Source organism: Anneissia japonica, unplaced genomic scaffold (genome assembly GCF_011630105.1).
Source record: "Anneissia japonica isolate Jap-2015-1 unplaced genomic scaffold, ASM1163010v1 scaffold287877_len585272_cov192, whole genome shotgun sequence".
Classification (NCBI taxonomy): Eukaryota; Metazoa; Echinodermata; class Crinoidea; order Comatulida; family Comatulidae; genus Anneissia; species Anneissia japonica.
In genome coordinates, this window is record NW_022686151.1 from 87,672 (window position 1) to 103,611 (window position 15,940).

The 15,940-nt window shown below is 35.4% G+C and overlaps 1 protein-coding gene across 1 annotated transcript in view; it reads left to right on the top strand.

Annotated features, from left to right (window-relative positions):
• Window positions 1-1,330: 1,330 nt before the first annotated feature.
• Window positions 1,331-15,940, top strand: part of LOC117113632 (chromatin-remodeling ATPase INO80-like) — a gene marked incomplete in the record, with an annotated part of 59,351 nt that continues 44,741 nt past the window's right edge. The window contains 13 exon segments of the mRNA XM_033257041.1: window positions 1,331-1,498; window positions 3,672-3,853; window positions 4,047-4,204; window positions 5,759-5,826; window positions 7,127-7,261; window positions 8,368-8,473; window positions 9,500-9,693; window positions 11,094-11,351; window positions 11,767-11,962; window positions 12,881-12,982; window positions 13,605-13,807; window positions 14,948-15,043; window positions 15,802-15,940. Coding sequence (XP_033112932.1) covers window positions 3,693-3,853; window positions 4,047-4,204; window positions 5,759-5,826; window positions 7,127-7,261; window positions 8,368-8,473; window positions 9,500-9,693; window positions 11,094-11,351; window positions 11,767-11,962; window positions 12,881-12,982; window positions 13,605-13,807; window positions 14,948-15,043; window positions 15,802-15,940 — 1,816 coding nt within the window.

Below are 15,940 nucleotides of genomic sequence, written 5' to 3' on the forward strand. Positions count from 1 at the left end.
TTTTCTGACGGGGTGGGGGGAAATAGGCCTAGGTAATCAACATCTACCTGAGCCCCACCAGTGGTTAGGCCCCTCTAAGCAATCGGAAATGGCGCACTCGGATGATAAAAATGCTTTTTCAAAGCAGTGTTCCTCAACAAATTATTGACTTCTTCCCGACCGGATGCTCCCCTTCCCTTAGACACCCCCCTCTTTACAAGAGTCGCAAAGTTGTTATCAAGGGAGGGATTATGCTGGGAGTCGCAAAGCAAATCATGATTATGGCACCCGGAAATGGCACTCATTCAGACTTAATTTTAATATTTTATCTCTATTTTTTTTTTAAACTTTGACAAAATATAGGGAGGGGTTCCTGGCAGGCTCGGCACCCCACCCCACCCCCACTGGATAATATCCTACAGTCGATGTCAGAGACACATTATGATGTTATATACAACAACTTTTTTATCAGTGGTTATAGAGCGAGGACCCTATGGGTAGGGGCACCGAAGCGCCCCAGAGGTCGGTGGCCCTGCGACCCACTGCATGGATAGCTGTTCTAGCCTTGTATGCTATTACATTCCGTAATAATGGCTAAAAAACTTCGTCTTAGGTCTTTTTTCATCCTGATTTATGAAGTCGTTGGAATAATAGTCGGCGTCGGGGACATAGCGTTGTGTTCGTCGTCAATCAGAAGAAAATTCAAAATTAGACCATGTAAAAAAAATGTTGTTGATCGTCCCTCCCTACTTTAAAAAGAGCACCCGACCATTTTTTTTTTTCGAAACTCACGAAACTGTCGTCTTTCTGCAGCCCATAATTCAATTTTGGCTAGGCCTAGGCTTTTTTGGGGGTCTTTTAATTGCTTATTCGTTTAATCTACCTGATCAAATGCTACACTGGAAGATTCGCCACAGTCAGCCACCATTTACATAAGGCCTTGCACTCAATGGGGGATTCGAAGACTTGTCATGTGTCAATGGGGTATTTTAATTACTAACGGGGTGGTGGGGGCATGTATTATTATTATTTTTATTATTATTATTATTATTATTATTATTATTATTATTATTATTATTATTATTATTATTATTATTATTATTATAAATATTATTATTATTATTCCATTTTTTTTTTAAAGGCAGGGCTCCAGAAAGGCTTTATTTATTTATTTATTTTACTTTTTTTTGGTATGCTTTTTCAACTGAGTTTTCTAAATGAAGACTCATTCATTCATTCATTTATTAAAGGGTCTTTTGAGGAATCCCAACTTTCACCCTGCTCTTGCTCTGATCAATTAGATTTCCGAAAAAATCCGGAAAGACCCGACTTCGGTAAACCATAATGGCGATTGGTTGTGACCCCATTGAAATAGAGAAGAAAGCCATGCGAGCTCTTGCGTCTGCGGCAATTCAGTTTCAGGAACGAGTAGCTGGTATTGCATTTATTTTAATACAGGATTCAAGCCACGCAAATTTTAGTCGGAACAACTGTGATCCATCTTGTTGAGCTCTTTTGTGTAAGGTTCATTTTATCCACTGTTCATTCGATTTGAAATGGCGGCATATTTTGACTTTTCCCCAGGCCACTAGTCTCGAAGCCTGAGAAGCATGAAATAACATTTTTTGAGGCCTAGCCTAGACTAAATCGAGGCCTAGCCTAGTGTCTAGATCTAGGTAGGTAGCCTAGAAGATCCTCCTCAAGTACCCAACAATAATATACTAAACGTAGCCTACTATGAAGGATAGTACAGGCTAGGCTGGTGGGCCAGCTAAAATTGTTGAATTTATGGTTCTGGCATTTCCCTAGGCTTATGCCCACCTTTCAGAGAGAATTACTTACGTAACTTAGCCTTCCTAGGAGGCTAGGCTAGGGCCCCTAGACCTAAACCCTGGGCCTAGTCCACATTTTCAGTTTGTTTGGAGTGTTTCTGTGATGGGAATCAGCGGATGTCACTTTGAGCGAATGCCAGTTCGAGCGGATTTTTGAGCGGAAATTACATCGAGTGGATGCTAGTTCGAGCAGAAAAAGATCCACTTAGGCCTATGCGAACAACAAACAGCCTGTGCGAGTTATGTACGAATTACTTTTAAAATTTCCTATTTTTACCTAACAACTTACATTGGCCGAGGCTCAAGCAAGCTTTGCCTGGGAGCTAGGAGGAAGCCCTGGTAGGTTCGGGGAAGAAGCCTTAGCGTATAGCCTTATGTATAGAAGAAGTCGTATTTAATTGATTTTTAGGTTAAGGTTTTTAAAATTAAACATACATAAAAATAATGATTTATCTTATGCGTAATTGTTATTCTTTCTACTTGCTTTAAGAAAGTGGGTTTTGAACTATAGATAAATGGTGAATAGTGGCGAAAATTGATATGTCATTACTGTATTGTTGATAGTCTTGTCACACTGCTACACCAATGATTTGTGCACCTTCTGACACCACTGTAGATATGTAAATACTGTATAATTTAAATTTCAATGGTGAATAACAATTTGCAGTTACTCTTACAAATATAAATCGTAAATTTAAAGCTTACAAATACAATTACAACAATTCAATGACAAATATAATTTGCTTTTTTAAATACAAAACCCCAACTAGAGACAAAAACAAATGAGACGTGCGCAATTCAATAGTTCTAAAATATAGGCCTAAATGCTTGTTAGCGGCCATCTGGTAGTCAGATTTACCAAGACTGTAATTTAAATATGGAATAATTATCAAAAGTATCAAAAACATTTCAGAACTTTTGTACACAGAGCATTTTGCATTTAAAACAAATGAAAGTGCTATTTCACTCACAAATACAAGAATAGGGCGACGATAAATTCACCCTTGTTATAATTCGCACAAAATGCATCCGCTAGAATTGGTATAAGCTCGAACTGACATTCAAATAGATGAGATCAATCGATTAATTACAACAACTTGTAATATCCGTATAATATGTTCAATGGCACTCAAACAGCAGGGTTTTTAGTTGCTTCTGGAAAATCATGAAATGTTTCCCAGTGTTGAGGCTCTTGTGAAGTCCTGATTTTAAACATTAATGTCCTTGTCTTCATTTTATTAATTTTCCTGTACAGTACGACTTTTTTCCCCATCTTTTCATCTTTTGATGATGTACAGTTTAGTAACATCAGTTTTTTTTTTTGTCTAAGTTATTGTATGTAATTGCATGGAATATAACATGAGGGTGATGATGATGATTAGATTTTTCGGGACTTTTTAGTATGTTTTCCAAAAACCGAAAGGTCCACTGATTAATCTCATAAGAATCCTGATGATGACATAATTAATGTTGAAATATTGAATCCCAACACGATGGCATGTATTTCAATACTTGGAGTGTGTATTATACTTTTTTTTAGTATGTTATTATGTGTGTATTCCGCAAAAATTGTTTAGTTCTAGATCAATCCTCAGATTAGCTGGACTATTACAGTATTGAGATATGAGCCTGTATAGTACAAACTTTTAAAACCTTTACATAATTCCTTTGATATTTCAACTAGCAAATACTGTACTTAACACAATTCTAAACAGAAAACTCATTTCAAATTTCACTTTAATTGTATGTTTACTTTAAATCTTATTTTTAAAATTATTTTCATTCAGTGAATTTTTTAATTACTCGAAACAATTTAAACATTATTAGTGCACAGTTTTATTTTGTTTTTCTTTGTTTCAGTGATCAAGAAATGGACTAAAAATGAGTGATGGGAAAGTAATACCGGATCTGCCGGACTTACCGGAAGGCCCCACCAGTGGAGTTCCTCTGGCTAAACCCATCCAAATCCAAAAACTTGAACAAGCTGTTAGGCTAGAACCTCTCCTTCGCAGCGTAGAGCAAGTCATCAGAGAGCCTATCAGGTACACACTTTAAATTCTTCACATTAATAACACCAAATCAGCCAATTTCCACAACAGTTTTCTTGCTTTAGTCTCAATAAGCCCAATATGAATAGTTTGTACATTTTCTTTTATTTTTAAAGTTTTATTTATGTTGGCATCATTACTATTGCATTACATTAAGTTTTAAGGTAAAAACTGCAATTTTTCATAGGTATTCTGATAGTGATGATTATGAATATGAAAGTGGGCAAGAAAATCTGACAAATGGAGAAGCTAAACAAGAAGATGAGATAGATGGCAGTCTTCAGTTGAGAAAGTCTCATCCAGAACGTGAAAAAAACAGCAATGGATTCACCAAAAGCAAACAAGGTATTTATTTCATAAAAATTGTAACTAAAGGAAAAAGTGCATTACAACTGCTTATGAATACCGTAGTTCATCTAACCACCTATAAACAAAAAATTTTTGTGGGATGATCTTATACCCAGGGGATCCCTTTTCAATCAAAAGGTAATTTTTTAGCACTGCATGCCAGATTCAAAGTCGATATTAAATTTTTTTTTATTAGAGTATTTGTAAAAAAAAAGTCAGCTAAGCTACTCATTCAAATTATATGCTGGGCTTTTGCCCGAGGAATTGCTAATACTTAAATTTGAGCATAAAATAGGGGGTAGCTGATACCATAGGTACCAAGGTATGAACACAACACATTTTATTTGTGAGGCATTACCATACAAAACTGCATTACATGTGGCTCTGAGCTTATTGCTTTTGTGTGTGCAAAGACAAAGATGGTGCAAATATCAATGTGGAAAATTCACTTCATTTTCTGTTATCCAAATGTATAAAATGGGGAGCTTTTGGTGTACAGGTCTCCATCCAATTAAAGATCACTTTTTGGGACCATGGTTTTCATTGTCTTTAACCCTTACGCTGCCAGCTCTTTTCTTATTCAATTAACCAGAGCGCCAGCTGATAACATTACCTCTAATCCCCAGTGCCAGCTAATTATTTAACAAGGTCACCGTAATGCTTATTTTTGATAGTGTATATTATTTGCTCAATAATTAATAAATATTGAGATTATGAAAATATAAATCTAAAAACAATTAATCAGTATTAGTTGTTTTGTACATATATGCTTTTATTTCTGCATTTTATTTATCATTTAGTGAATAAATGATAGGAATATTTTGTCAATAGGCCTATCACAAATAGTATACTGGGCCTAGGCCTATTAGCAGAGTATTTGTTTTCAAAGTCAAATTACTTGCTGATGAAAATCAAAATAACAAATCCTAGGCCTATGTATATTTACAAACATTGCTATCATAGTACAGGCCTAGCTAGGCCTAAGCCTAGGCTAGGTCTGCCTAGCTAGGTCTAGGACCAGAACATCGTTTTCTATGTCAGTTTCTAAGTCTCCTTATTATCAAGCACAGCTGTAACAACTACAGAAGAATAAAGTATCTCAGCATTTCAAAACATCATATTTTCAACTTGCAAAAACTCAAACTTCTAACAAAACAACACCCAGCAAGTTTCACATCAAAGTGTACAAAAATTCATTAGCTTTCATATGCAGTGTTAAAACAGCCGCTCTATGGTCGTTTTTTGGAAGACCTTCAACAATTTGCATTTATGCGAAGGTGGCGTGCGGCTGACTGAGCTAATCTCATTTATGAGAAACTGGCATGCACACCAACTGTGCGATGTTCGCATTTATGCGAAGATGGCAGCGTAAGGGTTAACAGCTTTGGTCTTTAATTATTCTTATAAAAATAAGAGGTTCATTTAGGGCCACAGAAAAGTGTGTTTTCTTTTTTTATTGTAGGTGGTCTTTAATTAGAGGGAGACCTGCGTATTGGATGACATAGTATTGACACTATTCTATTATATATGCGTTTTTTTTTTCAATCATAGAGAGGAAGGCTGACAGAAGACGGCTGTATAATTTTACTAAGGTGAAGAAAAGCAGAAAGTGGTTAAAGGTAACAACTTTTGTTTTTATTCATTATTTGTTATGGGAAACATAATTGGGAAAAAAATAGTTATAAACAATGAATGGTCAATGGAAATTGACAGTGAGAGAAATGAGTTAACGTTTGAAGGGAGATATGGATAGATGATCTTTCATGCCTATTACTCATAATTGACGACAATAATTAATGTAGCAAATAATTGCATTGACTACATCTGTGCTTTAACCAAAAGGATTTTAAAAAACAAGCCAGTCTGCACACCAAGTATATCTGTAATAGGCACTCATTCCAGACATATACTTCAGCAAATAATATATATATTTTTATATAGCGCATAATGCATAAAGCCTCTATGCACTAAAATATTAAAAAATGGAACAAAAAGAACCTCGATTTTGCATACGGTATGTAAATCAGGGATTAATAAAATTGAGGTTGGGTTAAATTTGTGGTGACCTTTGACCTAATATGTACGCAACATTCAATAAACATTATGAACAAACAATGTTACCTAGGCCTAGGCATACAACAGTATTAGGCCTAGAATAAAACCATGTGTTTTGATTCATGACTTTACGATGTCATTTAAATAAAGTGTTCAAATGAAACCATGTGTCTGGTACATTAATTAATCACTTTATATATCTTTTATTCAACTAAAGATCATGAAATATTGTAAGGTTACCTATACGACAAAGGTATATCTTGGGAATTGCCCTGCATGGATATTCTAAACAGAGCTGCAGTGTTGCCTGGGCCTGCTGAGACAAACTAAAACTATGTGCTCTGCACTGGGCAAGTGCTCGTATACAAAATTTATGCCTACCTAGCTTAGCAAACTCAGATCAGACAATCAGAAGAGTTTTTCACATAAAGCTAATTAGGAAAGAGATTATGTTGTTCATCACGCTCAGTCCACATGGTTTTAGATTATAACAGCACGTTAGACAAAATCAACGTTGCTGTTGAATGCAAATTCTTTGTATATGGTTTGTTTATTGGTATCAGCGTCCCTAGCATCATGGGCAAGTGTCATGGTAAGTGACCATAGTTGGGACTGACACAAGGTATTTTTAATAATTAGGAGGCATTTAAATGTCCTAAATTGCACTGGCCAACTCTCAAGCATCATGGGAAAGTCCCAAGCATCATGGTACTATGATGCTTCAAGGGTTTGGGGAGAATGCTGGGTATAGTATTGAAATCATTTTGTTTTGGGTATTTTGGGGGTTTTTTAAATAGAACTGTTGGGTTCGTATAACTGAGGTATGTAAAAATAATACATGTGTATCAACCCTTTGCTTTATAGAACATATTGCTAACAGACAGCTCTGAAAGCGAAGATGATGATGAAAAGATGATGAGCAAAGAGGAGATTCAGCATATGCTTAAAGTTCATAAGTACAAGCGGTCATGTCAGAAGATGTTCTATTCACAAGGCGAGGTAAATATTATAGTATATTTTTGCGCATATAATGTGTACATGACATGGGCCATATTATGCTTCGAATGTGTTTGTTGAACCAGTGATTCGTCATCAGTTCAATGAGGATTTGCGTACCATTTAATTTTCAATGGGGCTTAGGCCAAGCTCACCATTAACATAGGCTAGGCCAAGTACAGCAGGGAGTGCAAAGTCTCCTGCATGTCGTGGGAATCTCTCGGAAATTAGTAAAGCCTCCCACACTCCTGCTAGCAGGAAAGAATCTCATGGAAAATAACTCATCTCTTGCAAGTTCACACATTTTTTGTGTTTTACTACACTGTATTATCAAATCTCTCCCGGAAGTCAGTGTCAATGGGTGCCACTTCGCACAGCAAAATATAATGAGAAGTGGCTTCTTCCGACTTTGGACCCCTGGTAGAGTCAACAACCGGAGTTGAAGTTAGTGCTGTTTACGCTGGTGAATTTGATGTAATGTTTTGAAACCTCCACTGTACTTTTACTTCTTGGTGTTGAAGCATTCAGGGTTTTGTCCAGTTTTTTCTGCAGTGTAAAATGGGTACTAATAGGCAGTATTATAGACTATTAGTGATAGCTAGCCTGATGAAGCTGTCACAAACTGTCATTAATAGGTAGTTAACAATTTCAGTTAGTTAAGCTAATAATAATAATAATAATAATAATGTAGTTTTACTGTATGTAGCGCACATATTATCTAACATAAGATGCTCAGGGCGCTTGATATGTGGATTAGGAACTTGATCAAAGACTTTCTTCGCCCCTAGTGGTCCCTCCGTGTCTGTGCTATCCGGTACCAGCAACTCTCGTCGTCCACCAGAGGGGCTGTCTCCCTACTCATCTCGAAGGATGTACTGGGTTATTTATAGTGCACACGAGCCATTGTATACACTGGGCCTACGGTTTATAGTCCTTATCCGAGAAGACATTTTCTACCACCAGAACCATAGGCGAGCGTGCCGTTCGAGCCAGCTCCGATATTTGGCTGTAGCTTGCGGCGCCCCTACTAACCACTCGGCCATTTGATTCGCCTAAATGGCCGAGTCGTACTTTTGACAATCTGAGTAAAATACATGTTTTCTTGGCAGATGCAACAGTATGAATATTATGGTGCTGGATTATTGTCAACTTACGACAGGTACTTGGACAATCAACGACTTATTCTTGGGCCAAAGAAAAAGAAGAAGGAGAAAGGTAAAGCATAATTATGGAAAATTGTGTATATCAATGAAGAGATAAAACTTTTTCTTTGTTTACAATTTATACTCCTGCAAGTATGGCCTTAATAACCCAACTCCAACACATGTAATCCTTGAATAAGAACATACTTTTTCCAGTTTAGTATTTCTTTATTCAAAATCAAATGATGCTTAATTCTTCTGTGTGCTCCCAGTAAACTATAAGTTTTCTTTAATAATATAATAATGTAACACATTTCTATAGCGCCTGTTAAAACAAACAAACTTGCTTGTAAACGGCGCTGGAAGATGCTAGAAAGAAGTTGAGGTATTTCAAGAGGAGGAATTTAAGATTGTATTTGAATAATTCAGGATCAGAGATGATACGTAATTGTGGGGTCAGAGAGTTCCAGAGTTTAGGAGCAAGAAAGGAAAAAGAGCGTTCACCAAGTACAAATGTCCTTGACTCATGGAGTAATTGGTTGGAGGGATTGGGAAGAACCAGTAAAACATGAATGAACATCTTTATCATTAAGAGAACAAAGATATAATAGGGTATGACCATAGATGGATTTTTGAGTGAGAAGAAATTTAAAAATGATGTGCATATCAACCGGAAACCAGTGATGCTTTACCTATAATTCTAAAAATCACAAACCATTTTTCTTGCGCTTCCAGCAAAATATCAATAAAATTGCACATAGAAATACATATTTTTGTAACATTCAAATATTGTGTCATCATTGTCATCTTTAATGTAATTACACTTTGCATATTAATCATTGTTTAAACAAAATACTGTGTTAAGTTCATTTTCTCAATTCATGTTTGTAATGCCTAATAGGTTTCCACATCAGTATATTTATGAATATTCACAAAGTTACAATAAAGTTTTACATTGTATAATATAACATCATCTCCATGAAATTTCTATGAATTGTAACCTGGTGGGTAACATCCTAATTTGGTATCACATTTCATAACAGGGCTGTGCAAATTGAAGACAGTGGTATTTCTTAACAATCTTTCTCCATTCTTGCAGTTGAGAGGTATAAAAAGGGGAAGATGAGAAATGCTGATTTAGAAGAGCCTAAGGTTCCGCGACCCCCATCATCAGTTCCAGCTGTATCACAATTCCATGACTCAGCAGTGCGACGCAAGTTAGCAGGAGTTAAGGATATTGATGGCCTAAGGAAGAAGCTTTGGGTTGCCATGTCAAAGAAAGATATACCAAAGGTCAGGGGTTATTTCTGTTATTTTATTCTTTTTATTTTTTTTGGCATTGTAAGAAAGTCAACAATAAATATATGTGGCAAAGACAAGCCAAACCAGTCACTCGTCGCAAAAATCAATTTTGAGTTATTAATACAGTGTTAGAGAGTAAAATAATAGCTATAAAATGGTAAAAAAATCATTGAAATCGGACATTTCCTTATGAAGTTACAAGCGTTTAACCACACAGCTGTTTAAAGAACAATATATGAGAAACTAACCATCAAAGTTTATGATTTCAGGTATTTCTCATGTAGAAACTATCTTTAAATCCTTAAAAATTATTGTTTTAACATTGAAAATGGGGAAAATAACAGCATAGAATGATGTGTAGATATATAAAGGGTAGTTTAGTGCAATAAAATGGTTTTTAAAAATTTGACATTCCAACATATTTTGGTCATTTTCTCTGAAACACGATTTGCGACGAGGGACTGGTTTGGCTTGTCTTTGCCACATATAAGGACACAAAATTATTATTTATCAATAGCAAGTTCCATTGTAATTCTATTGAATTTTTAAAAAATACAGTAGCTCATAAAATAAACATGCTTTTAAACAATTTGCTAATTCAATATTATATCCTAATCCTAATCAATAACTATATTATTATTATTACATTTATTTACCCAGGGTAGCCCAAACAGTTTAAAAACTAATTTCCATTGGGGCCCTGCATTTTAAGCACTTTTTTAAGCACGGTTATTTTTCTTAAATAATGTCTCATGCAATTTGAATTTGAATGTTTCAAGTCACAGTTCTCAAATTGATATCTAAATCATTCCATATTCGTCCCTGTCGCACTGAAACTCATGAAATAACTTTCACTTTTCGCAAAAGAACCTTCAACTTCATGAGAGATGGCCTAACTAAACTTGCAGTGTGTTTAGGCTGCTTTCGGGGAGACAATTACATATTCTACTTAATATACCCAGTTTGTATGACACTTTCTTAACATATTTAACATGTCAGCATCTCATCACTGATTATACCAACACACCATTATCAATAGTGACATTAAAGTCGCCATTGGAAATTTTCTTTTTGGATCCAGCGAGCATGGATTTAGTTTATACTATTATTATAGAAGCATTTTGGAATTACTATTATTCAGCATTGCTGAAGTTGCTCTGTATATACATGGTAGGATAATATGATAAAACTTCGTAAGAATCGATAGTACTTGACAAAATTAAACAATTAGATTATTTCATCAAGAAGGAAAAAATCATTGTCACAGGCATATGCAATGTATAAAAATATTAAGTTTTTAGAAAAGAAGCCAGTTTGGATGTCTTCAATTGATATTATGGTAAAATATGAATTTATGTGTAGCAGCACTGACATATTTTTTCTGCATATAGGCCTACAAACATCGATCTTCTTTACGCTCTAACAATATTAGCAATGCTAAAAAGCTTGCTCAACTGTGTCAGAAAGAGATCAGACGTTCAGCACTGCAATCACAACGCATTTGTAAGGAGACTGTTCCAAGAGCAAGGAGGCTAACACGGGAAATGATGTCATATTGGAAACACTTCGATCGTGTGGAAAAAGAGCACCGAAAAAAGGCTGAAAAACAAGCGATAGAACAACGCAAGTTGGATGATGAAATCAGAGAGGTTAGAAGCATAGACATTTTGATAATTGTAGGTTTGGCCATTGTAGATCAGCATGGGTAATGCTGTTGACGATATGGCTTACAACCAACATGTGATAGGACAAGTAGGGGTGTGTGTCGGTGTCAAACTGGTTAAATGCTTAATAACTCTATTGCTAGTTCACATTTATATAGATTTAAAGGAATAGATATATTTTGAATGTTAATCAGAATTTTCAGTAGAAATTTTGCAAAGCTATGTATGAATATTGAAATATTATTTTGAATAATATTTTATTTTTCATCTTAAGCTTCATAAAGATCATTGTTCCATCCTGGTATTTAAAGTTATTTGCATTTGAAAGAAATGAAAAGATATATAGAAAATTTTGTTGATGTATGAATTTGCTAAAGAAACAAATATAAATCTTCTACAGGCCAAGCGACAACAGAGAAAGTTGAATTTTCTGATCACGCAAACTGAACTTTATGCACATTTTATGAGCCGAAAATTGACTGGTGAAACAGACCGACACTGTGAGAAAATTCTAAGCAAGTTGGAGGACAATACACCGATGAGAGAAGTCCAGGTTGATGGCGGTGTTCTTGTTGATGTAGAAGGCGATGATTATGGTATGTACTTATGAGATAATGATTTATTTTATTTCTTAAATTATCATTTTCTTTAATTTTTTGTTTATTTTTTGTCTGTAAATGGACCTGAAGTTGCCATCGAATGATAATAATGCTGAGTTATTGAAAAAGATCCAAGCTCAAGAATTTTTAATTAGAAAAGAGAAGATAAATGAAATTGATAACTGGCCCATGAGAAAGGCATTATCAGCTGTTTTGAAGCTGTCAGTGTCTGCGGACCTGGGGAAAACTGGAGGAAGAACTTCTAGTGGCTTGTTGTAGTTGTTTGGCTTAGTGGTCAACGTGCTTGCCTTCTAATCCCAGAGTCCAGGGTTCAATTCCTGTGACTGAGAATGAAAACAAAAAACAAAAAAACAACCCAAATACTCACACAATACAACACAACGGAATGAATGCCAACTTGCAGTGGAACTTGTGTCACCCACTACCCTAATGTTTATTGGTAGAATGTTAATTATCGTCTCTAATGGTTGAAGAAAAACATTAACTCCTATACTACACTAGAATAAAAAAAAAAAAAACCACACTAGAATAAAAAAAAAAAAAAACCAATCCAGACTATAAAATTTTGTTTGACAAAATCATGTGACATGCCTAAATATGGTCATGACATCACATGACCATATATAGCACATCATGACTATATATGGGCATACATCAGTTTTTTGTCAAAGAAAAGTTGATAGTGGAGACAGAGGCTTCAGGATGAAATTCTGTGATAATGATTGACAGTATGTTTAATTTTTCATGTGTATGTCAGCAAGTTACAGCCAATGAATGCATGTTTAATGTTATTTTTCTTAGTCCCCATCATCAGTAATGCCATCTCCTCTTGTGACTTCTAAGTAATTAAGTATTCTATTGATATTTGACTTCTTGTCTCTGATTGAATTTCAGATTGCAGTGAAGCAAAGAACCTTGCATTAAACACAGCACACAGTGCTTTCAAGAAACATGAGCAGAAAACTGCACTTTTTGATGCTGACATTCCGCAAAGATGTAAGCTACAAATATTGTCCATGTAGCAAAACATAATTAGAAAACAAGTATGAAATGTTTATCTAGTGTGTACCGTTAATGTTTATCTAGTGTGTACCGTTAATCATATTCTTGTAATGCTTTCTGCTGCATACACCAATGTGGAGACAACTCAAAAGTTTTCAATTAGTGATGGTCTATGGTCTGAAATTTCTAGAATGCGTGTTAAAGAGAGCTTACCTAAAGAATAGATTATTATATATTTTTATTATATTTAGCTTGTAGTGGATCCGATGCTTTTTTTTAATGTGTTTTTAATGCTTATTTATAAGCCATGAGATATTCCCACCTAGGGCTGAAACATAGGGCAAGCCATTTCACAGTTCATTAACAGTTATGTTGAATAAATAAATAATTAATAAATAAACAGCCCAAACTTTGGTGCCTAAGCATTGTTGGCGAATGATGGTCGGAATGTGGTTCGAACTCGTTCACCCGTTTAAAAAAACGGAAAATGCTGCTCCAAACCACCTTCTGACAACTGCAATTATTTAAATAAATTGAGTTAATTACTTGGTTCCTCATGTTCCATATTCGTCACCGCCAATAATACTGAAATTTACCATTTATTTTAATTTGATAGTTGATCTAGCAAATCCTTACTTGGTTGGTGAAAATGAGATGCCTCAGCCTAAGAATTTTAATGGGCAACTTAAAACCTACCAACTGAAAGGAATGAACTGGCTAGCAAACCTGTATGACTGCGGAATCAATGGCATTCTGGCAGATGAAATGGGCTTGGGTAAAACTGTACAGAGCATTGCATTTCTCACTCACTTAGCAGAGGTAAGAACTTTAAAATATGTTATTAATAATTTCAGATAGTTTTCATCAGGCATTTATTCATATTTACTTTGCATTTACATGATGTTATTTAAAAGTTGTACTCCTATTCTTGTTTCATTAGGAATAATACGAATCTGTAATAAAGAAAGGTCATATACAGAGGAATTGATGAAACACAAGTATTTTCACTGGCATTAAACGTCTCTGCAATACATTATAAATTTTAATTTGCGTTAAGAGAACAGTTTCTATATAGATTTTGAGTAGAAACACACCCCTAGTGATTTATGTGTGACAATTTTGAGGTCATCATTAATTTGGTGTTAATTGTAATGTATTTGTTTTATTCTCAGAAAGAAAAAAAAGTTTGATATTGTGTAGCCATTGAGTTTACTTTCAATGTAGTTGTTATTGTTAGGCATTAAATTGAAATACACCAGTATATATACCGGTACTAATTTATCAATTGACACAGCGTTTGGGTTTCGGTCTCTCAACCTCGAGGTTGGAGGTTCGAACCTTCGCTGTGCATTTCGCTTGTGTTCTTGGAAAAGGCACTTTACCTACATTTGTTCCTTTCCACCCAGGAGTATAAGTGGAAAAAAGGCGGCGTGGAAAGGACTGGCCACCCTACCACACAATACCGAGACTTAATACGAAGAGAGAACAGTTTAGCTCAGTCGGCTAATCTGGTGTTAGCCACTGTGTGTGCGCTGAACTGTGGAGATCTCTAGGTCCCCGGTTCAATTCTCATCGCTGCCTCTCCTTGTGTTTCAGCTAGAGGGCTGAAATACAAGTTATAATAGCGCACCGTCTTTCGGATGAGACATTTAAGCCGTTGGTCCTGTGTGCATTTATGGCCCATGTGCACGTTAAAGAACGCAGTACACTATTCCGAAAAGAGTAGGGGATTGTCTCCCAGTGTACTGCCCAATCATCACCAGAAGGATCCCACTGGAAATAAGTCTTCTTCTAGACTTTCGTGGGCTATCCTTGGTGTTTACACCGAATAAATCCAATCCAATCCAAGGGCTAACAGCTCATTCCCCTACGTTCAATAATGAATACGGAACTACCTTTACTTTTACATCACCTTACTTGTTTATCTTAAAATGTTAATAATGTTTATTATAATTGCAGACGCAAGGTATATGGGGTCCATTTCTAATCATTGCTCCAGCATCTACACTCCACAACTGGCAACAAGAGTGTGCAAAGTTTGCCCCTCGCCTCAAGGTAATAATATTTGTTTTATAGTAGCAGCTTTAATATACCTCTATAGTATACTGTGACTATTGTATAGTATATTGTGTATTCCCTGTAAATGATCTTTATTAAGCTTGCTGACATTAGCATCACAGCATGAATAATTGCAGAATCAGAATGAATTTTATTGTCAGGAAATCATTAGAAAGTCATGAAAATTGTTTTCATCTCCATTGCTTGAGTACAGTATATAGTTAGAAATTATGCCAAAAGTGGGTGATAAAATAGGTGGTCTGTTAAATAACAGGTTTTTAAAACATTAAGAGGTTTTTTTCAAGTAATACTACTAGCTTTGAAGTAAATTTTCATCTGTAAAATAATTGTAGGAAAATAGTTCTTTCAAAATACCGATCATGCATTTTGTTGTAAATATGAAATATGTTTTGGTCCATGCTGTAAAGCAATAGGAACCTTTGCAATGGCCTTTGCATTAATGGATAAATATTAAAGCAATACACAAGAACTTTATTATCCCAACCCCCACCTCCATTCACCCCTTCCATCCAAGGCAGTGTATTATTGAATGCCTATTTTTATAAAAGCCAGGTGCAATTGGCTGACCTCTGCAAATGATAATATTGGACTCTGGGGAATGTACCAATAATGCAATGGCTTTTGCTTTAGATAAGAGGACAAATAGCTGCATATCTCGGCCCTCTCTGAGGTCTTGTTTTTATATTTGTAATCATATAAAAAATTGTATGGTTCAATCTTTGTCACAATTGTAGGCTCTGCCTTACTGGGGTAATCAACATGACAGGCGAGTGTTAAGGAAGTTCTGGAGTCAGAAGCAATTCCATACGGAAGACTCTGAGTTCCATATATTAATCACCAGCTACCAGTTGGTGGTTCAGGACGTTAAGTATT